General features: G+C 47.9%; 2 protein-coding genes across 8 annotated transcripts in view; one reads left to right on the forward strand and one right to left on the reverse strand.

The window, feature by feature from the left end:
• The window catches only part of KCTD20 (potassium channel tetramerization domain containing 20), a 30,020-nt gene extending 25,206 nt beyond the window's left edge, over positions 1-4,814 (forward strand). For all 5 annotated transcript variants that reach the window (XM_048328002.1, XM_048328004.1, XM_048328001.1 and 2 more), the window contains 2 exons: positions 105-215; positions 1,616-4,814. In XM_048328002.1, coding sequence (XP_048183959.1) covers positions 105-215; positions 1,616-1,908 — 404 coding nt within the window. In that variant the 3' untranslated portion in view covers positions 1,909-4,814. The remainder of the gene's footprint in view (positions 1-104; positions 216-1,615) is intronic.
• Positions 4,815-5,617: 803 nt separating this feature from the next.
• On the reverse strand, positions 5,618-21,226 carry STK38 (serine/threonine kinase 38). Of its 3 annotated transcripts, none has more exons than XR_007208143.1 (14): positions 19,097-19,246; positions 16,516-16,567; positions 16,249-16,371; positions 15,600-15,683; positions 14,738-14,861; positions 14,174-14,328; positions 12,468-12,570; positions 11,851-11,912; positions 11,189-11,306; positions 10,716-10,839; positions 9,920-10,015; positions 9,578-9,672; positions 6,009-8,762; positions 5,618-5,899 (listed from the first exon to the last, which is right to left on the reverse strand). XR_007208143.1 is itself a non-coding variant. In XM_048328040.1 (14 exons), exons 2-14 carry the CDS (start codon positions 19,225-19,227, stop codon positions 8,632-8,634), a joined length of 1,398 nt encoding a protein of 465 aa, XP_048183997.1. In that variant the 5' UTR covers positions 19,228-19,229; positions 21,057-21,226; the 3' UTR covers positions 5,618-8,631. The 3 variants fall into 3 exon arrangements, 2 of the variants coding, with proteins under 2 accessions (XP_048183997.1, XP_048183998.1); XM_048328040.1 differs by adding an exon at positions 21,057-21,226 and having other exon boundaries at positions 5,618-8,762; positions 19,097-19,229; XM_048328041.1 differs by lacking the exon at positions 9,920-10,015 and adding an exon at positions 21,057-21,226 and having other exon boundaries at positions 5,618-8,762; positions 19,097-19,229.
• Between the last annotated feature and the right edge of the window lie 1,914 nt (positions 21,227-23,140).

The raw sequence follows: 23,140 nt of genomic DNA on the forward strand, positions 1-23,140 counted from the left end.
GTAATTCTTGGAAACCACATCTGGCTTTTGGCACAGCAGGGCACGTCAGAATTAGGGAGAAGGTTCCTCGTCGTAGATTCTAATAATCCTTTTTATTTCTCAAGTCCTTTACAGTTCCAAGCTGTACAGATTCTTCAAGTACATCGAGAACCGGGACGTGGCAAAAGCTGTGTTAAAGGAACGGGGCCTGAAGAACATTCGCATTGGCATCGAAGGTAAATTGCTGCTTCAGCAGGGGAAATGCAGAACCAGGTGACTCCACAGTCAGTAAAGCCTGGTTTCCTCTGGACTCCAGGCATTTCCTTGTTTACTCTGTGTTTTACATTTATCTTTATGAAACCAGTTAAAACTCAGCACGTTCTTCTTTCACCTCTACTGTGTTCCACTGAAATTGGCCAGGAGGCTTAAAAGTTAAAGGAAAGTAAAAAGTACATAACATGTACAAGAAAGACTCATCTCCTTAGGAATAAGTAAACAGGAAACAGGAGTCAAATGCTTCCACCTACTGATCCAAACATTCCCTTAGGGAGCTTACAGAATGCTGGGCCTTATCCTGGGAGACTTTATTATTTTTATAGTAGCTGTGTTTGCTTACAGAATGGCTGGTGCTGTGCAGCACCTGTAGACTGACTACACACAGTGCTGCACCCTCTTGTCAGAGAACCATGGAATTATTTAGGTTGGAAAAACCCTCTGAGATCATTGAGTCCAACCACTAACCCAGCACTGCTAAGCCACATCCACACGTCTTCTAAATCCCTCCAGGGATGGTGACTCCACCACTGCCCTGGACAGCCTGTGAAGGTGAAGAAATTTTCCCTAATATCCAGTCTAAATCCCCCCAGCACAGCTTGAGGCTGTTTCCTCTTGTCCCTTCCCTTGTTCCCTGGGAGCAGAGCCTGACCCCCCCCGCCCCCGGCTGCCCCCTCCTGTCAGGGAGTTGTGCAGAGCCACAAGGTCCCCCCTGAGCCTCATTTTCTCCAGGCTGAGCCCCTTTCCCAGCTCCCTCAGCCACTCCTGGAGCTCCAGACCCTTCCCCAATTCCGTTCCCTTCCCTGGACGCGCTCCAGCCCCTCCATGTCTCTCTTGTCATGAGGGGCCCAAAATTGAACACAGCACTCAAGGTGCCTCAGCAGTGCCCAGCACAGGGGGACAGTCACTGCCCTGGGCCTGCTGGGCACACCATGGCTGGTACAGCCCAGGTGCCCTTGGCCTTGTGGCCCACCTGGGCAGATCTCAGCTCATGTTCAGCCTTGACTCCTCTCATTTTCTCCCCACATAACCTCACAATATCCTCATAGTCTCCTGATTTGTCTGCCCCCTTTTCCTTCTCCTCACTGGCTCATCTTCTGGCACATAGGGATGACCTGCTCCTGGAGCTTTAAGTTTTCTTTCTTGAAGGATGTCCAGCGTTCCAGGACTCCTTTGTAGGGGGAAAGAGAGCAGTCTTTTGCAAGCCAGTAATGCTAAATGTGGGATCTGAGCATTTGTCTACTGAGTTGTGTGTGTCTCACCCTGACCCCACAGTCGTTCCTCCCTGAATGTTCTGGAATCCTATTGGCACTTTGTGAGTCAGAGAGATGCAGTGGAGCTGACTGGCTGTCTGTGTTTCCAGGGTATCCCACCTGCAAAGAGAAGGTGAAGAGGAGGCCTGGCGGACGCTCCGAGGTGATCTACAACTACGTGCAGCGGCCGTTCATCCAAATGTCCTGGGAGAAGGAGGAGGGCAAGAGCCGCCACGTTGATTTCCAGTGTGTTCGGAGCAAATCCCTGACAAACCTGGTCACGGTGGGGGATGATGTTTCAGAGGACCACGAGGTTATAATGCATCACCCCCCACAAGTGGATGAACTGGACAGGCTGAATGCCCCCTTCTCCCAAATGGTTGTTAATGATCTACCGGATTAGTGTGGCTCAGGGTGGAGAATCCTGCTGGATGTGGGAACCTCTCGCCGTAGTTTCATCCCAGGTGATGGGACACAGACTCCTGCAAGGTGCTTTATCCTCGTTCATGCTCTTACTACGTTGTCGTATTTCAAGCATGTTAATAAAGAGCCACACTCCGTAGTATTAATTGTGCAATCAAAAGCAACGTCTCCTCAGACAAAAAGAAATGATCTGTTGTTTCTACTACAAAGGCTTGTGGATTGTGGGTGCTCAATATTTTATCTAAACTTCTGAGAGAAGAGCACAAGTGTGTAGAAACGTCTTGTTTGACATGAGAGAGGAAATCCTGGGCACGTCAAGACAAAGCTTTCCTTTACCATTAGGCACAACTTCGTTTTTGTGAGGATCACAAAACATCAAAGCAGGACAGTTGATATTGTTGTCAACCAGCAGAAATGTAGCACAGCGTGACAGCAAAACTCTGAGCGTGGAGGAATCTGTTTGCACTGCCACCTGGCTTTGGATCCAGCGTGGTGTACTGCTGCCCCAGGGAAGCAGGAAGCAGTTCCATAGGAAGCATATGCCTGTTCACAGGAATCCCCCATCTATACTTCTCCATGAGATGGAATCACTGTTTTTAGGGATGTTTTCTGTTAAGTTCAGTAAAATGAGTAGATCATGCTGAAGGAAAACCCAAAAGAGACTGTAGCTGATATTTTACCAACAAAGTAAATCTGTTAATAGCCAAATAGATGTAAGAAGCTTTCTAGAAGTGACTGTGCATGCTGAAGACTTTGAGTTGTCTTCTCCATCCCCCTGCTAAGACAAATAAAGCCAATGGAGTAGCTCCCAGTTTACTACCTGAGTAAAATCCTTGGTCTCATCAACCTTAGTCAGTCAGAATTGCTGTAGACTCTCCAAGGAGCTGCTGCTGCAGCTTTAAACAGCCAGCTACTTTCTTCCCAATTTGGAATTGACTGGACCATTTTGCTGTCAGGCAGGTAAGAAATACCAATAGTAAACCAGCCCTCAGTAGGGAAAATGCACATACCTGGGAACAACTCTCCTTTGCTCCTCTGAGTGTATTATCCTGACCTAGGTAAGGCTCTGGGAATTTGGGTTCAGGGCCAACAAAGCTGTGACTGTGAGAACAGGCACCCTCCAGGCTGGTTTAGCTCGGGTAGATTGGAGCCTCCCTGGTCCTGCTCCTGCAGCACTGAGTTCCCTGTAGGAGTTAGAAGTAGGAATTCCCTGTAGGAACTGTCTTAACCCCTGATGAGCACACACTGAGCTCAGCACTGCCAGCCGAGCTGAGGGCACCCAGACCAGGGCTGCCTCACAAAGCCATCCCTTCTGATGGCTGTGTAAAGGCTCTGTGCATGCAAATCAGAGTTTTTAAACTTGCTGCTGGTGCAAAGAAAAGCTGAAACCATTCAAGAAGAAAGAGAGGGACAGCTCCTCACAAAGCTGGTTCAGGTCAGTGCTGCTCTGGCAGTGGTGTTGAAACCTGGATCAACTTGGGTGTTGAGTTACCTGATCAGACTTGGCAAAATTGAGGTGTAGGTATCAGTCTGGCCCTAGGAAGTTTAATCCTTTTTTTGGCGGGGCTGCAACATCAAGCAAATTTGTATTGTTTTCCTGACTGCCAAGTGCATGGTGGGTTGAGCGGTGAAGTTTGCTGCTGGTTGCTGCTAAGGTGTTTGTGGTTTTCAGTGCAAATAACAAGATCAAGCAGAAAATTTTAGTTGCAAGTAACAAATCTCTGCTAAGGCACATTTTAGTTTCCATTAGTAAGGATACAGGTTCCATTCTCTCAGTGTTTCCGTTCTTAGCTTCTTTCCCAAGTGCAGCAAATTGATTTCTCCCAAAAAGAAGTGCCTATGGGAAGATTTCAGGACCTCCTAAGAGTCCCAGGGGTTCAGATGCCCAAATTCCACTTGACTACTTTTGAAAACCCCTCTCTGTGTGTCACTGGGTCAGTAGAGAGAAGTGTCCTTTGGTGCCTGCACAGAGCTGGGGTGATGTGCAGACACTCCGTTACTGCTCCAGATGAATTGCTGTTGTGTAGTAGAGAAAGGAAGACACATGGACCATGAACCTCCACCAGGGGCCAGACCAACCCCATTCCTTGCCCTGGTGATGAGCTGTTCCCCCAGGACAAATGGAAGCACTGGTGAGCCCAGCAGTGGTGGAACTTGTCCCTAGACCCCAGCAGTGATGGCCCCCAGGCCCTGTGATTATGTTTTTCAGTGTGTATTTATTTTCCCAGCAGTCAGGTTTAATTAATTGAGTGTTGGTATTGCCCAGCTGAGCTGGAATTGGAGGTTCCACACGTTCTGCTCTAAGAACTGAAGTGTTGGTGGTGTTCAGAGCTCCTCCTCAGGACTGTGTCAAGACATCAGGTGCTGAGAGTTGCACCTCGATGGCACCTTTTGGGATCTGACAGCTAAGGTACCATGTCCAGCCAAACTAAATCCCAGTGGGTGTGTCCCTGAGCCCAGGCTCAGCTTGGCCTCTGGAAGAATTCAGACAGTTTATTAAACTGCGCCAGGCCCTCTCGGGAGTTACAGACTATCAGTGCCTGTAGGAGCTTGTGGTTCCCTGTGCAATCAACTGGACCTTCAGCATGGGATGGAGAGACCCAGCTCCCATGATTTCCATGCAGTTTTTACCACTCACCCCCTGAGTTTATTGGCTTTCCCAAGTAATTATTCATTTTGGATTTTAAATTTTGTTAGTAGAGTGAGTTCTATTGGAACATTGAATCAAATTTTAAGCGTGTTTGCTTTTCCTCCTCTCATGTTCACCTACTTCAAGTACAAGGTCAACTTCTGTCTTACTCTAGATGTACTGAAGTGCTCCCTGTGCTGTGTATGAACCCCAGATGTATGGTCTCTTTTCTGTATTAAAGTATAAATTATATGTGACTTGTTTGCCCCTTTAAAAATTGTTTTAAATGTGGAGTAGAAGAAGTCAGGGCACAGAGAGCTATGAGGTTTCATCTCCTTGCTTCATAAAGTGGGTTGTGATTCCAAAGTCTTAGGAGTAGTTTGGCATCAGCCAGAGCCTGGTTTGGCAGGGAAGTGTTCCCACCATTTGTGCTGAGAGGACCTCAAGGTTCACTTCATCCCTACAGCTGATTGCAGTGATGTTCTAAAGAAAGCACAAACACTCCTTGACCCACAAACTGCAGCATCTCTAACAAGCCCCAGTCTTTTTGGTCAGGGCTATGAAAAGTGCTCTCCACTTCTACCTCCTTGTCTTCAGAAAGCAGCTTTGGAACAGGTCTTCAGCCTTGGATGTACTTCCAGGCTTCTCTTGCTGAAGCTTGGGGAAGGGCACTAAGAGTTTGAACAAGGTGAGATTTGTGTGAGACCTCACAGCGTCTTCCACTATCTGGAGGGGCTACAAGAAGGACTCTTCATCAGGACCTGGACAAGGGGGAATGGCTTCCCACTGCCAGAGGGCAGGGATGGATGGGATACTGAGAAGGAATCCTTCCATGTGAGGGTGGGGAGGCCCTGGCACAGGGTGCCCAGAGAAGCTGTGGCTGCCCCTGGATCCCTGGAAGTGTCCAAGGCCAGGCTGGACATTGGGGCTTGGAGCAGCCTGGGATGGTGGAAGGTGTCCCTGCCCAGGGGTGGAACTGGAGGACCTCTAAAGTCCATTCCAACCCAAACCATTCCAGGATTCTCTGATTCCTGTTTGTAAAACACAACATACCACCAAGTGTGTTTACTAAGAGGATTTTATTTACACAACACAACGAGATTGCTCCATAAAAAGTGGACTACCACCTGCCAAATTTTACAGTGCAATTTTGTAACAGCTTTTAAATATTTACAGAACACTTTTTCAACTTGGAGGTTAAGGCAGAGTCAGGGCACAGTGATAAGAAACACTTAGTGCAGCTTTGTGCTAGGCATGATACAGAGATGAACTGGCAGCATAAAATGTTCAGATCCATTGGAAATTCAGATTGGAATTACTTCTAGAAATCCAGCAACTGCAGCTTAAAAAAAAAAAAAAGAGGTGAAAGATACTAACAACCTCTAAACACAAGAAAAATGTAAAAATGTTTGGCTACCATGGGAGATGTAACAGGCATACAAAATCCTTACTGTTAGCAGTGAAGTATGGATCCTGGGAAGGAGACACTGTAGGAGACACTTTTTTCCCTAATGTTGGTGAAAAACTGCAACAGGAAGCAGGCTTACAATGCACCTGGGATACAGAACCTCCTGCTGCAAGGTGTGTCCAACAGGACTGGATTCAAAGATGTCCAACTTCTGCTGGAAGACAACAGGAGTGAGGTACCCAACTGCTCCTCGTGCCTTTGAAAACTTCACCTTGAACTCCAGTGACACACCTGAGGGGTCCCACTTCAAACACAGCACTAAAAATGCACAATATACAGTACTAGACAGTTGGTTTTTCACAGCAACTTACCACAACTTGAAATTGTTTAGCTTCCTCATCTTTGGTATTTATAAATAAAGATGCTGGTCCCTTTCAGTAAAGGGCTAAGAATGCAGCTATTATCTCAAAATCATTTGTTCTGAATCCGCAGCAGCTTTAAAAGATTTTGATTTTTGTTTTTATTTTAAGGCAGTAACTAAGCTGTTAGGAATTGAAAAAAACAAAGGCCTTCTATTAATTCCAATAGTTTATAAGGCAACATTTTCAAATGGCTAGAAGAAACTGCAGGATAAGGATGGAACAGTTTGAGAAGTTGGTATCAGTCCTTCATGCAAAGTCAAAAGGGAGCAGAAGGTGATCTAGGGACGAGTTGATAAAAGCCTGATCCTTTCAGTCATTCCTCCCATTAGCCCTTATTAATCCAAGTGAGCCCTTCTGACTACAGAGATCCTGGGACTTCTAATTAAGGCCAGTTTTGCATTTCAGCTTGGTAGGATCCAACTGCTGTCTAAACTGCTTATGGCAAGTCATAAACTCGTAGGACATGTACAAAAAGGACAGGGGTGGTGAGGGGAGGACCCTGACGAGTTCTGTACAGTACTGGCAGTCCCCCATCAGTCCTTTGGGATGGCACTCGAGTCAAGAAACATCTAGGTAAACATTCCCTAAAAGCACCTATGTAAAAAAAAAAAAAGTTCCACTACAAATCCGTTTTGTTTCATTTTCTAATCAAGAAAGTCAGGACTAAACAGACCTGGAAGCCTTTTTCTTCCTGTGAGATATCCCTGGAGCTTTGTCTTGTCTGTACTCCGGAGTTAGTGTTCAGCACCAAGAGAAGTTTGCAGGAATCCAAGACAATTGGAATTGAGACATGCTTTTAGAAACCTCATTGAATTCTGTTTTTAATATCTGATTGTAAATTCCAGACTGGAACCAGGCAGGCCCAAGGGTTAATGCCACCTGCCCCTGGAAGTGCAGCGTTAACTACAAACGGGCACAAAATGGAGCTCGTGGTTAGTAAAAGGAATTAGGAAAACCTCAGCCAAGGCAGAATCCTCCCTCCCAAAATGCTGTCATGTTCTGAGAGAGGCTTAGGCAAGGAAAGGCACTTTGGGGCTCTCCTGGAGAAATCCTGATCAGAACTGAATGTACTTTTATAAATTAGAGTAGGCAACAATCAGTGAGTGGACATGGTGGGTTCCACTGCCCCTAAAGTGACCCCATGAGGCACCATCCGTGGAAGACTCCGGGTACAGACGGTACAGCCAGGACAGCAAGAGCAGCTCTGGGAGGGAACACCAGGCAGGCCTCCATCAGCAATATTCTGATCCTGTTCTGCTCAAAACCAACAGCAAAAAGGCCACAGAAGATGGGGTTTTGCCTTTAAACCACTGAAGATGCAGCAGAGCTTAAAGGTGGCTAAGAAACAGCAGCAGCTGGCCTGGGGAGCCTTCAGGCTGGCCCAGCTGTGCACAGTTTGCCCACTGAGGATCAGGTTCATGGAATTTTCCTCCCTCTGCTCTAATTCCAGACCCACTTCTGTGACCAGCTGTAGTTTATCTGCATTGTTTATGGATCCATCCTGACATACAGTAACCAAAATCTCGGTGGAGGAAATGGCCCATTTCTCCTCTATTCAGGAAAAAGTGTTGCAAATTTTTTTAATTCAGAAAAAATATTAAATGGCTTGAGGGTCACTTAGTACCAAAAGTAAAGTGCACCAGAACTGGAGGCCACAGCGACAGAGCTGAGACGTGCTATTGAAGAGGTTTCCAAGGAGCATTATAAAAACAGCACTACAAAGTAAGGTTAAGGCAATCCGAGTTGTGTCCTTCTGCTAGACAGTTTCCTGGAGAGTTGTGTGTCTCAAGCTTCAATTATTGCTTTGTTTCCTCTGTCCTGGAGTCCTCAGCTACTGGGCAAACAGTGCTGGCAGAATTGGCAGAGTGAGTTTGTCACTTAATGCAGGACTGGATGCAGTCCTGTAGAATCCCGTGCTTTGCAATACCAAAGGGAAGGTTTGCTCTCATCTCCTGAGGGACTGGACAGTCTGGCAAAGAATATAAAAAAACCTCTTGCTCCTGAAGCAGCAAAAGGTGCTGGCAGCAGAGAGGATGCAAACCTGTGGAATTTTTCAATGGCACAGGAAAAAAAAAAAATCCTTAATAACAACCAGGTTGGGTAAGAAAACAGGGTCCTGAAGTCTTCTTCAAGAGTTGATAGCCCTCAAGTTTTCTTTAAAAAAAAGAACAAGTTCTTTTATGGGTATAAACCCAAAGTACAGCAACAGAATTCCACGGCTCAGAAGTCCCAGGTAAAGCTGTGTTACTTCCCTCCTTTCATATAGGATGGAATTGCTCCTCGGGCCGTCAGGCCCTCGAAACGCTTGTAGGTGTAATTGATAAAAACCCAGTCTTTGTTCTTGTAGTCAGTCTCTGGGTGGTTGCTTGTTGCCACTGGGAAGACACAGAAGAAATGGAATTATCCTTTGGAACTGCAGAGTTTGTTTTCATACAAAACACTGGATGTGGAATAAGGCAGAATGTTTCTAAAGGAAAAAATATCATAAATGCAGGATCCAGCTCCGTGCTTCAACCCCAGGAAAGAACTGCTGGGACAGGACACGGCACAAGCGTTTTAAATTAAAGGGGGTAGATTCAGACCACATAGAAAGAAGAAATTTTTTACAGTGTGGGCTGTGAAACGCTGGCACAGGTTGCCCAGAGAGGTGGTGGATCCCCCAATCCCTGGAAGTGTTCCAGGCCAGGTTGGACAGGCTTGGAGCAACCTGAGATAGTGGAAGGTGTCCTTGCCCATGGCAGGGGGTGGCACTGGATGAGCTTTAAAGTCCCTTCAAACCTAAACCAGTCTGGGATTGTTTTTAAACTCAAGGAGCAAATGTGTGACTATGCTGTGTTCCTTTAGAAATTCACACCAAAACATCCCCTTCAGTTCCACCCTTCCCTACTCCTACTCCAAGTGCCAGCAGGAATTAGCACCGAGGGGAACTTGGAGCATTGGGCTCCCAGGCCCTGCTGGGATTTGAACTTTCTGGAAGCTCTACTGCTTCTGACAGCTGCCCTTTCTCAGACAACTCCCACATCATTTACAAGCCTGCATCTCCTGGAACCCACATTCCTGCACCACAAGGCTTCCAAGCTATTTGGTCATGATAAAAAAAAAATCAGCATCTAGTAAGATCTGACTAACAGGAAAGATTATTCTACAGGAGAAGAGGAAGGTTTACAGAGATAATCAAACAATCATTTACCTGTTGGTTTAAGGATATCAGATTCTGGAAATTCATCAAAGTTTGAGGTATCATCAATGCTTTTAATTTCTATTGAAATCGCAGCAGGTCTCTCTCTGCCAAGAAGAGCAGATGGAGCATTGAGATTTCAAAGGCAGACAAAGCAGGATTCAGCCACCTTCCATTTCTTAACAGAATCAAGACTGAAGGTACCTAAACCTCAGCAAGCTTCAGGTAGAGAACAAAAGGCTCTCACCCACAGCTGGATATGATAAATGCCAGTCAGCTGCTCCCTGCTGCAGACCAGGGCTGGCCTCAGCAGTCCCTAGAGAAGAGCAGTTGCTTTTCTGCAAAGCATCTTACCTGATGTGCTCCCAATCAACCCCTTCAAAGAATGGGTTACTCTTTATTTCCTCCACACCAGATGCACCAATTCTGTGCTCCCATTCACAGCAAAATCTGGGATGGAAGGAAGAATGAAAATGAAGGGAGAATGAAAACGAAAGCATTCCATCCAGAAATGGAACAGCTTTCTGAACTGATACTGCTACAGTTTCTTACCAGATAAATGGAGCAGACTAAGAACTCCCACAGCAAAACCAACACACAAAGTTATGTTTAGGAATGTCGTGTCCAATGCCACAGTTAAGATGTGCTATTCCTTCACAACAGGATAACGTGACCTTTCTATTTCAGGACCAGAGTAGAGCAGAACGTATAAAGCCTAAAAAGCCAGACATTTATATTTCTGTCCTGAGAATAGATAATGAAGTACAAATGAGTCAGCAAGCACTGGGGTGCATTTGTATGCTCCAGCACATACAAAGGCAAAATCACTGCTGTTGTAAGAAGTCAGCTCTGTCAAAAGGATTGAACTTGCTTCCATGAGAAGCTTGCAGGCAAAATAAGGGGCAGAAACATTTTGCCAGAGTAGTAGCACTTCCATGGGAGCTCCTTTTTAGCACAATTTAGTCAGGGAACCACTAAATGGCCTGAGAGACTAAAGTATTGGAAAAGGGAGTTCAGCATTTGATGCATGTATGTAACAGTTTGTAGCATCAGGGTTTTTCCATGTGAAACAAGCCATGAGAGGCACAGAATACAGAGACAAGACAAGAAAATTAGTGCTGTATTAACTGACAAACCATGGGGCTGGCACCTTAAAATAAGATCCTTTGCTTTATCAGAGATTGGAACTTCTGGAGGAAATGTCAGGGTCTCCTTCCAGTTCATCACTTTCTTATATGTCTCTTGAGGAGTCTCGGAACAGAATGGTGGATAACCTGAAAAGAAACAAAAATATAATCTTGGGTCAAGCAAAAATAATTCCTGAAGTCAGAACACACCTGACAGACCAGGCAAGGAGTGGATGCTGTGAGAAGCTGACCCCAAGCACAGAAACAGGCTGCCCAGAGAAGCAGTGGCTGCCCCAGCCCTGGAATTGTCCAAGGCCAGGTTGGATGAGACACAGAGCAACCTGGGATAGTGGAAGATGTCCCTGCCCCTGGCAGGGGGTGGCACTGGATGAGCTTTGAGGTCCCTTCCAACCCAAACCAGTCTGGGATTCTATGAGCACAGCTGATGTCCTGCTCCACCATTCCCACCTACAACCCTGCCCTGCACGTCCCTTACCAATCAACATCTCGTACATGATGACCCCCAGGGACCACCAGTCACACAGCTTGTTGTATCCAGTCTGCATGAAAACCTCAGGAGCAATGTAATCTGGAGTTCCCACCGTAGAAAAAGCCTGGAACAAAGACCATCAGTTACACATCTGTAGGGAAAACTGCCTGATGCAGAAATGGGAACTTAAACAGCAGTGGTTATTTTGAGAAAGACACCAGATTGTCTCTGAGAACCCTTAGCAAAGGTGTTTAAAGCCTTTCTTCCAAGATACATAGAGACAAAATCAACATCTTCATGTGAAGGAGTCTTAAAATAGCATCAGGAAAATGGGGAAGGGTATCACTGTCCACATACACCTTGGAATGGGTCAGCAGCCCTTTGTTAGATTGGAAGTGGCAAGAACTGATAGTTTTGGCTGGGAGACTTCAGCTCTCCATGTAAGTAATTACAGCAGTGCTGTCTCTAGCACATATGTCACCAGCTGTTCAGCAGATGGATGAAGGACAAACTAGAGTCATTCCTCTTCTTTTTAAAAAGTGCCTGAATCTTTTCCTTTCAGGATTGTCCAGAACTCTGAGATGCATTAAAAATTTCATGTAAATCCATGTTCCATTTGGATGCAACACCTCAGCAGGAACATTTCCAAGCAGGTGGAACCTACTTACCAACTGCCGGCGATTCCTCTTCCAAGTCTCTGCTTTCCTTTTGGAATTCATGTTCTGGAAAGCTGAAGGAGATTCAATAGCTGGGACTGAATCCTGCTGGTCACCCAAGATATTTTTACCCCCAAACCATTTCACTAAAGATCTCATTTAAGATGTGCGCCAATACCCCAAACCTAAACCTCCCAACTTCCAAACCTATGAAATACAGGCAACATCTAATCAAGCCTTTCATTAGCACACCACACTTTCAGGGTTTATGTAACTCCATGATCCAAGTTATTCCCCTCGAGAATAATCCTGGATACTCAGAGATTGTGCTGGTTTATTCATTTCAGTAACACTTGAGAGCCAGCCAGCAGCTCCCAACTCACTGAGTTCTTGCTTTATTACACATGCACAGGGCTACAGCAGAGTCTGTTTCAGAGACAAACTTCTGGAAATGAAAATGGGTTTAAAGTAACTGAAATTATTTTTATTTTACAGAAAATTAAAATCCACCTCAAGATGTTTAAGTTCATTATTAGACTCCCTACTGCAGCCATACCCTCACACTGAAATCAGTTGTGTCAGGCACCAAGAGCAACCACCCAGATACCCTTTGGAGCCAAAGAACTTACTGAAGTCACTGGGAAGACTGTGATTCAAGTTCCTGTAAAATTCTGTCCTGTGGGCTTTCTTCAGTCCAGTACACAGACCAAAATCTGAGAGTTTCACATGGCCCTAGAAATAAACAAAAAACCCAAAATCCAAAACCAATATAAAACATTATCATAGCAAATTACAGCATCAGCAAGGTTGGAAGAGAACCCAACACCACCATCAGCACCTCTGAATGATGTCCCCAAGTGCCACATCCAGATGCCTCTTGAACACTTCCAGAGACTGTGACTCCACCACCTCCCTGGGCAACTTATTCCAGTGCCTGACCACCCCTGCATGAAAAAAAATCTAGTATCTAATCTGAACCTCCCAAGCACAACTTAAGGCCAATTCCTCTCTTTCTTTTACTTGAGACATGGCAGAAGAGCCTGACCCACTCCTGGCTGTGCCTTCCTGTCAGGGAGAGCAAGAAGGTCCCCTCTGAGCCTCCTTTTCTCCAGGCTGAGCCCTCCCAGGTCTCTCAGCTGCTCCTGGTGCTCCAGCCCCTTCCCCAGATCTGTTCCCTTCTCTGGACATACTCGAGCCCCTCAATGTCCTTTGCCTTCCTTGTTTAGCCTAGCACTGGATGTGTGCAGGGAATGAAGCCATCAATGCTTCCATTGCTACTCCACAGAGAAAGCCCAGTCACCATTTACTGCAGGAAACCTCTGCTCTGCAAGTTCCCAACCATTTCAGGGTGAAAGGAAACGTCTCCAGAGGCAGCTGCAGTCCCTGGGTTGTGTATTGGCCCCAGGAGATAAAAAACACCCTCAGTTCAGTGACTGAATCTGTCCTGGTGCATAACATCACCACACTGACTGTGTGCAAGTTTTAGAAGTGTATATATAATATATATAGTATACATCCTTTTCAAAGTTCTAAATGTATTCATGTCTAGATGTAAACATCCTGAACTGGACACTCTGCTTGGAGAAGCTGTGGCTGCCCCAGCCCTGGAAGTGTTCAAGGCCAGGCTGGACAGGGCTTGGAGCACCCTGGGATAGCAGAAGGTGTCCCTGCCCAGGGCAGGGGGTGGTACTGGATGAGTTTTAAGGTCCTTTCCAACCCAAACCATTCTGGGATTCTGCAGTAATTCCAACAGTGCATTATATGGTGGTGGGAAAGTCATTATTTACTGCTGGCTAACTCTTTCCAAGCAAGCTTGATTGTAGGCAAACTTGGAGTGAGCAATAGGAGGATACTGAAACAATCAGGCTTTGTGCAAAGTGCCTGCAATAACCAGGTAGCCTGGCCAGCCCTCAGGAACACACCCTGGTCCTGAGGGAGATTCTCCATCCTCCATCCTCAGCCTGGCTACTGGAACAGCCACGTCCTTCACGTTTGGTACAACCAGAGCTGGCAAGTGGGAGTGTAACAGATGTGAGAGCAAAGGGAAACAGCTTTGCCTAAGAGGGAACTGAAACCACGTGCTCTAAACTGCATCTGAAATAGCCAAAAATAGTTTAAACAGCTGTCAGAAGAGCTGAAGGTCTGAGTGGAGCTGGAGTCTTTCCTGGCTTGGGAATTTTCCCCGGTAATTTGGCAGAGATGCCCTAAAAAGCTGGAAGGAACAGGGCTAAATAAAGAAGCACCATCTTCTTCCACAACTGTCAACACCACTTCAGGTCAATATGAACAATCACAAGGCCTGTTTGCTCCTCCCCAGCCAGTGGCCAGTCCATACCTTGCTATCCAGGAGGAGGTTGTCCGGTTTTATGTCCCGATGGATGAATCCCAGTTGATGGATGGAGTCGATGGCGAGCACGGTCTCAGCGATGTAGAACTGCGTCTCCTCTTCTGTCAGAGTGTCCTTCTTCATCAACAGTGTCATCATGTCACCTGGAAACCCCCCAGAGGTGAACACACGGGCTCCACTCCCACTAATTTTTAAGACTTTTATAGAAAAAAAGCTATTTCTGCTGCATTCAGCTAAAACCAGCAGGTTAGAGCTTGCCAAACCTGGATATGCTGTGACTCTATAGACAGCCAGGGCACAGCTAGGGTAGGAACTAGAAGAATATTAAAGCCAAGTTTAAATACCTCTAGCTCAAAGACCCAAACAGCAAACCTCAAGCCTGCCCAAACACCTCAGTACCCCACAAAGCAGAAATCTTGTTCCTCACAGATGTACAGTCCAAACACCACTGCAGGGCACCCACGTGCACTCCAGTCCCAGACTGCATTTGTAACGAAGAAATTAGCAATCCCCAAACAAAAGGGGAGCAGCCCTTGCATTCCAGAGAGCTACCTCCAGGCAGGAACTCCATGATCAGGTAGAGGTTTAGCTTGTCCTGGAAACTATAGAACATCTTCACAACCCACAAGCTGTCTGCCTCCACCAGGATGTCCCGCTCCGCACGGATGTGGCCAACCTGGACAGACACAGTGCATTGGATTAGTTTTATTAAATGCATTTATTTCACAGGCAGTTCAACTATTATTCTGAACAGCATCAAATGTTGAGAAGACAGCAGTCAAACTTCTGCACAAAGGCAGAAATACTGTCAGAACTTCAGCATATGATTGATTATGTACATGTATTTTATACCTATTATATATACACCTATCTATTATTATTATTATTTATATTATATATAAACCTACCTATTATATAAATCCTGTCTACAAAAATCTCAATTCTTTACAAATATACCTAACCATTAGATCTCTTTATGAAAACACAAGAGCTCCATCCCAGTGCTCAACAAATGATTGTGCCAGATCATTATATATCCAGAAATACTAGCAAAGGAAAGCCTTAAAAATGTTAAATGCTGCTGCTTTATGTCTCTGAGTCTGAATTCCAGCAGTTGTATCTCTTTGATATTTATATCTGATCCTGTAAGTCATAAATGCAGTAAAACAGTGGCCTTCAAGTCTGCATTGAATCATTTGCACAGGACTTTGTGTTGAAGGAGCCCACTAGAAAACAAGTCCTTGTGAATCCAGAGATTTTTCTGATTTATTTCCTTTACAAGAACAGAGGTTAAAAAACCCCAGAATTTTTAGCTACTAAACGTAAAGCACAGATGCCTGTTCCTCTTCTGCACACACCACAGCGACCTCCCAGAGTGATCCAGGGTACAATTCCTGCTCGGGGTGCTCCTCACCTGCTCCTTCTCAAGCATATCAGCTTTGCGTAGGATTTTCATGGCATAAACGTGCCCCGTGTCCTTCTTCTGGACCAGTCGCACCTGGGGGCACACAAAGATTGGATCAAATCCAGCATTCCCAGCAGAACTCTTGACAAAGTTGGGTGTCAAGGCCTTGGCTTTCATTTCATGAAATCGTCTCAGATTGTAAAATACAAGAAGCATTATATGGTGCAAATATAATAATATATAATGGCAAAAAGCCCTGTTAATTCTAAGAGCTGCAGTTATTTTAACAGAGAGGACACTGAGCGATTCACACCTAAAGCAGGTGGTCCCAAGCCCCTTCTCTGAAGGCCACCAGAAGAGACTTTGCAAGGGCCCTCCACCTCTCCCTAAGTCCAGCGTCAGAAATTCACCTTTAAAACCCACTGCAAACCTGTATTTAGCTGCCCATCAGGTCCTTTTCAAATTCATTCCGTTTCCTTGAAAGCACAGGATGTCTCAAACCAGCATTTATTACATAAAAACCCAGCTGCACGTGACCGTTCAGCTCAAATCAATCTGTGCTTGTTATATTTACTTTTTGCTTGTATAAACTAAGCAAGTCTTTACCGAACACCAGAGCCACTTAAAAACACATGTAGTCATTTTTTTCTGGACTCACCTCTCCAAAGGCTCCTCTGCCTATTACTTTTAGAGACTCAAAATCCTCCAGTCCAAGCCTGGTTCTCTTCAGGCGAAGGAACTCCGTTTCCTTTTGTGCATGTGCCGACCTCCTGATTCTTTTCTAGAGTTTAAGAGACCCCAGTGAAAATTCTGCAGGTGGGTTCCATAGGGACCACAGCAATTCCAAGGAAAGATCCCAGATCTCCATTTAGAAAAGAAAATTTCCTGTATTTAAGCATTAAGATAGTTTTTCCATATTCATTACCTCTTCATCTTTTAGGCCTTCTTCTTCCATCATCTGTTCTAGTTTCTTTTGTCTAGAGCAGAGACAAATTAGAAAAATAAAGGTTGAATCATTAACCTTGCTTTTTAAATCAAATTAGAAAAAAAACCAGATTGAACCATTAATATTGTTTCTTAACAAGGTACACATATCCACAGCCTCTGGCCTGTGCCAGCAAGTTACAAGTGTAAGGATGTACAGGAGAGACTCAGACAGGAAATTAATTTCAAAGAATCTACTATCCAATTTTATAATTCCAACCTTGTCCTCTCTGATTTTAATAAACTAAACCTGCCTTGAGTTTCACAAGTTATTCAAGTGTACATTTTTGCTGCACACAAATAAAAATTGAGGAGATCTGGGTTCTGTTCTTGTCTCTCTCTGACAGCTGGGCAAGTCACTTCAGGCCAGAGCCATAATAAACACATGAACACCAAAATTTCACTTATTCCAGGAAGAATTGGTATTCAAACACATTTAAAATTTCTCTGCACCTCAAACTATTCACATGCAAGATGAGAAAAGTTACTTTAGATTTCCTAATCCCTGAGATACTCAAAATATTTGGGAAGAGGAAACTTGTCTGCACATGTTCTCCCCCTTAAAGAATCAGAAATATTTACAGCCTTAATACAAAAGGATTATCTGGGAGAAGAGAAAGGAGGAAGCAAGACTTCAGAAAGGGAATGACTTCAGGGGACACTTGTAATGATTATCCTCTGGAACCTTTTTCCCAGTGCCAGTTGTATTAACAGCTGGCTGAACTGGGACTGGTGGTTTGGGACATTACAAATGTACTAAAACATTCCTTCTCTTTCTGCAAGTCATTCTTTGCAAGATCCTCTTCCTGTCTCCTGGGGCTCCCTGCAGCTGCTGCGACGTGATAATATTTGAGGTTATCACTTCCAGAATCGGGCACATTGAAATTGCTTTGCCTTTGCTCAAGTACCAGGGAGCACTGCCCAGTCATCCCAATCCACACTCAAACCAGCAACTCCAGCAGCAAAAGTCTGTGCAATACACAGAATTCAATGGCTCAGCAGGACTGAGTGATGCCAAAGCCATGCTGAAATTCCCCCAAATATCCCTAATAGGCTCAATCTGCACTTCAGGGTACAGTGTCAACACCATTTAAACTCCACATTACACACCCACAGACATCTGTTGTTACAAAAAACATGTAACTCATAAAGTCCAGTCTGTTTGTTCAGACAAAGTCTTGATCCTAAACAGAAGAAAAAAAAGAGATTTGGGGAGTACACAACAGTGCTCATAATAAGAAATAAATTTTAAAGGCAAGAGCTGTGTGAAGAGAAAGGAAGGAATTAAATCAGTGATATTTTTTTCTGCCTGAATTGGACCTCAATCTCTCTTTACTCATTTGAAGCTTTGAAGAAAATATCTTTGCAAGTTAATATTTATTTCTAAATTACTTCCTCATTTCTGCAGCTCTTGTAGTGAGCAGGCAGTGGGGAGCTCCTCAGGGAGCTCATTATGGCTTTGGCAGCAAAGCCAAACCAACACTGAACCATTTTCCAAATTCTGGTTACAGACTCCGTGGCAAGCTGGGACAACAGCACAAGTCCCAGTGCTACAACTTGAGGGTATTCAGCAAATTAGAGGGTTCCAGCCAAAGGGAAGTCACACAGCTCAGTCCAGCCCACTGCTGTATTGGACTGGGGAACTTAAAGAGGTGCCCCAGGTTCAGGTCAGTCACAGGCAGCACTGAGGGACTCCTCACAACACCCCCTCCTTCCACCATCTTCCTGGGGGTCCTGCACACGGATCAGGGCAATCCCAGCACAAACACAGAGAATGGATTTGGAGCAGCCCTGGGAGAAGGACTTGGGGGTGCTGGTGAGGCAAAGCTGGACATGCCCCAGTCCAGAGCCCACTGAGCCCTGGGCTGAGCCCCCAGCGTGGGGGGGGGGGGATTCTGCCCCTGTGCCCCTGTGCCCAGGTGAGACCCCACCTGCAGAGCTGCCCCAGCCCTGGGGCCCAGCACAGCCCTGGAGCTGCTGCAGCGAGTCCAGAGGAGGCCACGGAGCTGCTCCCAGGGCTGGAGCCCCTCTGCTCTGGAGCCAGGCTGGGAGAGCTGGGGGTGTTCACCTGGAGAGGAGAAGGATCCAGAGAGACCTCAGAGCCCCTTCCAGTGCCTAAAGAGGCTCCAGGAGAGCTGGAGAGGGACTGGGGACAAGGGATGGAGGGACAGGACAGGAGGGAATGGCTTCCCACTGCCAGAGGGCAGGGTTAGATGGGATATTGGGAAGGAATTCCTCCCTGTGAGGGTGGGGAGGCCCTGGCACAAGGTGCCCAGAGCAGCTGGGGCTGCCCCTGGATCCCTGGGAGTGCCCAAGGCCAGGCTGGACGAGGCTTGGAGCACCCTGAGATAGTGGAAGGTGTCCCTGCCCATGGCAGGGGATGGAACAGGGTGAGCTTTTTTTTCCCAACACAAACCAATCTGTGATTTTATTATTTTTGCTTTGGCTCAAGAAAACTAAATTCTTTCAATATAAATTTTGGCTCTTATCCAGTATGGAAGGGAAACAAGAAGGATTTTTACCTCATCTCTCGCTCCTCGTGCTGGGCAATGAGGTTGCTGTAGAAGTTTTCCAACGTCACCTTTGTCATCGTAACTCTCTCCTTGGTGTGGTTACTCATGGACGAGCACGGCGTGGGGCCAGTCATGGCCATGGCTGGTAGGAAAGGAGAAGGGAGGAACATCAAACATTATAAATGACAAAAAATCTTCAAGCAAGAGCCCAAACCCATTAAGTGATGCTGAATCACAGAGTTCAGATTTTAACAACAAATATCATCGGTCTTAAAGAAGTAGGGAAAAGTCTTACAAAATAAAAGGTGCAAGTCAAACTTCCTGTTTTGAACATTTTTGATCTGAAAATTAAAGGGAAGGAAACTTAAGAAACATGTTGCCTCAAAAACCACAATTTCAGCCAGTACTGCAAGTTTATTGCTCCAAACACATTATATCTTTAATGAATGTTCAAAATTCAGGAATATCACACTGAAAAATCTAATCCATGAGTTATTCTTCCCATAACCCCTGCAGAAATAATTCCACCAGTTGCCAACTGGCTCTTCTGCTGTGAAATTTATCTAAATCCTGAAAGTCATCCCAATAAGAGAGCAACTGAGGAAGGAGCAAAATGGGCATTTAGTTGCCCTTAAGCACTTTTACTAGATGTTTTCACACAGAAATTTGGCCAAATCCAGAGGATCCCTGCCTTTGAGCAAGCTGTAGTTTAAAAAATAGCCAAAAATCCAGACCCTAGTGTAAATATCTGACACATTTATTTCTAAGAAAAATATTTGTATTCAAATTTCCTTTCTATTTCTGAGAATATAGTATGTAAATATTGGTGTGTGGCACCCCCAACCAGTAGCAGTTTCAGTATATTTGACACCCCAGCTCTGTTTCCTGATATGCATTAAAAAAAAAAAGATTTCAAATCTACAACTACTGGTTCTCCTGGGCACCACGTAACTCACAGTAAGGTAACAGAGTTTTGCAACTATTACTAGAAATTGCAGACAAAATAGGTGAGACACTTCCCTTTTTTACAACCCTGGGCACTGCCAACACACTCGAATGACTCTTTCTGGCCACTTTTTTGCAGATCTTTATGAGGCGTCACCACTGGGCCCTGCAAACCACCTCCTTCCCAGACAGCAGCTACGTGTGCACTGCCTTTACAGATTCCTCGTGGGACGGGAGCTGGTGAGGATCTCCAGCTGGGTGGCTTTTGAGATAGAATTATGTCTTTATGTGAGGTGGAATCATGGCTTTATGATAGCAGCTCAGAGTGACACACACGAGTGGGGGGGTCACAGTCTGCGAGTACGCCTGGATATGGGGTTACACCCCCAGAAATGGGGGGTCGCACCCTGCGGTTGTGAGCGGGAGGTGTAAAAGCCATGGGCGGTTCTCACTTCCTAGAGATCAAACCGGGAAAATTATCTGACAGAAGGAGGTACGGGGAAAAAAAGGGAAGGGGAGAAAAAGAGAAAGTATCGGTGCCAAACCACCTGTTGGTGCTCGGGGTCCCTTCCACGGGGATGGGCGCTCAGATCCCACCGACCACCCCGGGGACCGCGGGACGGAGCGGGGCTGGACGCCCCCGCACCGGGGCTCGACCAGGGGGGAGGTGACACCGGCGTGGCGGCCCCGCGGCCCGACCGGCGGAGGGGCCCGGCAGCATCCCCGGGAGCGGACAAAGGGGGCCCGAGCCACCAACAGAGGCGGAGCCGGGGAACCCCGCCGGCCCCGGGCCCGCAGCGCGGCCACCCCGCGGGAGGGGCACCCGCCGCTGGACGGACCCCGGCCCGCAGCGCCGCCGCCCCCGCCCCACCGGACCCGACGGCGCCGGGCGGCCGCCCCCGCCCCGCTCCGTTCCCTGGGAGCGGCAAAGGGCCGGGGGGGAGGGAGGGAAAGAGGAGAGCGGGGAGGGGATGCGGAGCGCTGGGCGGGGGTCGCCCGTGGGAACAAGGAGGGAGCGGCTTACCCGGAGCCCCCGGGAGGGGCGGTAGGAGCTGCAGGCGGGGCCGGGTCCCGGCGAGGCGGCTGCAGAGAGGCGGGTGGGGGGCTCGGGACCGGGGCCACCGGAGCCCCCGCGCCGCTACCGCCGTCCCCCGCACCGACAGCGACCCGGCCGGGACGGGCGGCCCAGGGACCGCTACGGCAGCGCAGGCGCCCCGCGCCCGCCCCGCCCCGCCCGGGCGGAGCCCCGCGCCCGCCCGCCCCCGCCGGCAGCGCCTGCGCCGGGCCCCGCGCCCCTCTCCGCGCCCCGGCTCCGCGCCCCGGCCCCGCGCTCCGGCCCCGCGCCCCGGCTCCGCGCTCCGGCTCCGCGGCCCCGGCCCCGCGCCCCGCTCCGCGCCCGGCTCCGCGCCCCGCTCCGCGCCCCGGCTCCGCGCCCGGCTCCGCGCCCCGGCCCCGCGCCCCGGCCCCGCGCCCCGCTCCGCGCCCGGCTCCGCGCCCCCGGCCCCGCGCCCGGCTCCGCGCCCCGGCTCCGCGCCCCGGCTCCGCGGCCCGCTCCGCGCCCCGGCTCCGCGCCCCGGCTCCGCGGCCCCGGCTCCGCGCCCCGCTCCGCGGCCCCGGCTCCGCGCTCCGGCTCCGCGGCCCCGGCCCCGCGCCCCGGCTCCGCGCCCCGCTCCGCGCCCCGGCTCCGTGCGGGGCGTGAGCGCCGGAGCTCCGCGGCTGCGGCTCCGTGCCCGTCCCGGCGGTGCGGGGAGCGGGGATCGCGGGCGCAGCTGAAGGGCTGGTGGGACCCAGCCGTGGGGGCGGCGGGTGCAGCCCCGCACTTGGCATCACATCAGCTCTTGCTCTCCCCGGGGTCCTGTCAGAGGCACCAGCGCTGCGAGCCCTGGGGTGCCGGCCTGCCTGCGGTGTTTCTGGGATGCTCCTGGGGTAACTCCTCCAGGCCTGGGAAGCCCTGTCCTGCTGCCTTCCCGACTTCCCTCCTTTCCGCAGTGGTGCAGCCTCCCAGCACACAGCCTGGGCTCACCGTCGAGGGGAGATTGGTTTTTCCCATCCCCACAGAGGTGATACACATCACCCAATGCCCACAGGAGCGAGGCGTACCCAGGGACAGGGGCCACCAAGTCAGCTCTGCCTCTCAGGGATCGAGGAAAAAACCCCTCAGTCCCAGAGGAAACTGCATCTACAAGGACAGAGAGGCTGATCCACAGTGTGCTGGGCAGGACATGACCATTTCCCAGAGGTCTGAGCTGTCACAGTCAGGTCGCCGGGGTTCCATCCCCTGACTCTGATGAGGAAGAGCTCCCACATTCCATCTCAGCAAACTCATTGTACAGCTTGGGCTGTACAACACCTTTTCATCTCTCCCCTCCCACCTCTTTGGGAATGTCTGAAACCATTGGTTTCAATAATGGTTTGACTGGCCTTGGGAACCTAATAGGGAGCTGTGTGGAATGCCATAACAAAAGAAGTATGATCCCTTACTCATCCCAAATGTGTGGAGACATAGGGAAAATGTCATTTTGCTTCATTTTATTTACATTTCTTAAAAAAAAAAAAAAAGTAAGTGCAATTAAGAGGGTGAGAAGGGTTTTTATTATTGACAACATTTTAATCACTGAGAACTGCATTCAGCACAGTTGAAGTCTATCAGCAACAGAGGGATTTCAGGATTTAAAATAGTGTGTAGAGACCCTACACGATGAAAATGCTGATATATTTGTAACACACATGACAGATTTCATTTCTGAAAGACTGATTAAACTGGACCTTGCTTTGCTTAGACAGAGACGGTCAGTTTGTTGTCAAAGGTGAACAGCAAAACCCAGTGGTACCTCAGGAAACACGGGTGGCCTCATGAATCTGTTTTCCTGCTGCTGTGGGAGCTCTTGGAGAGGATTTCACTTGAGGAAAGGAAATGAAGTGTGGAACAAAAGGCTCAAATGGGGACCCTGAAAGCTCATTCTCATCTCTTCCACCTGCAGAACAAGGTGGATGTCCAGGGCTTTGGCTGAATGGGGATCACTGCCAACTTCTACCTGGCAAAACAGAGGAGAAACTGAGGGTCCAAGATGCTTAAAACAGTCTGCATGCTGAAGGAGCAGGAAAAAC

Source organism: Corvus hawaiiensis, chromosome 24 (assembly GCF_020740725.1).
Source record: "Corvus hawaiiensis isolate bCorHaw1 chromosome 24, bCorHaw1.pri.cur, whole genome shotgun sequence".
In the NCBI taxonomy this organism is placed as follows: domain Eukaryota; kingdom Metazoa; phylum Chordata; class Aves; order Passeriformes; family Corvidae; genus Corvus; species Corvus hawaiiensis.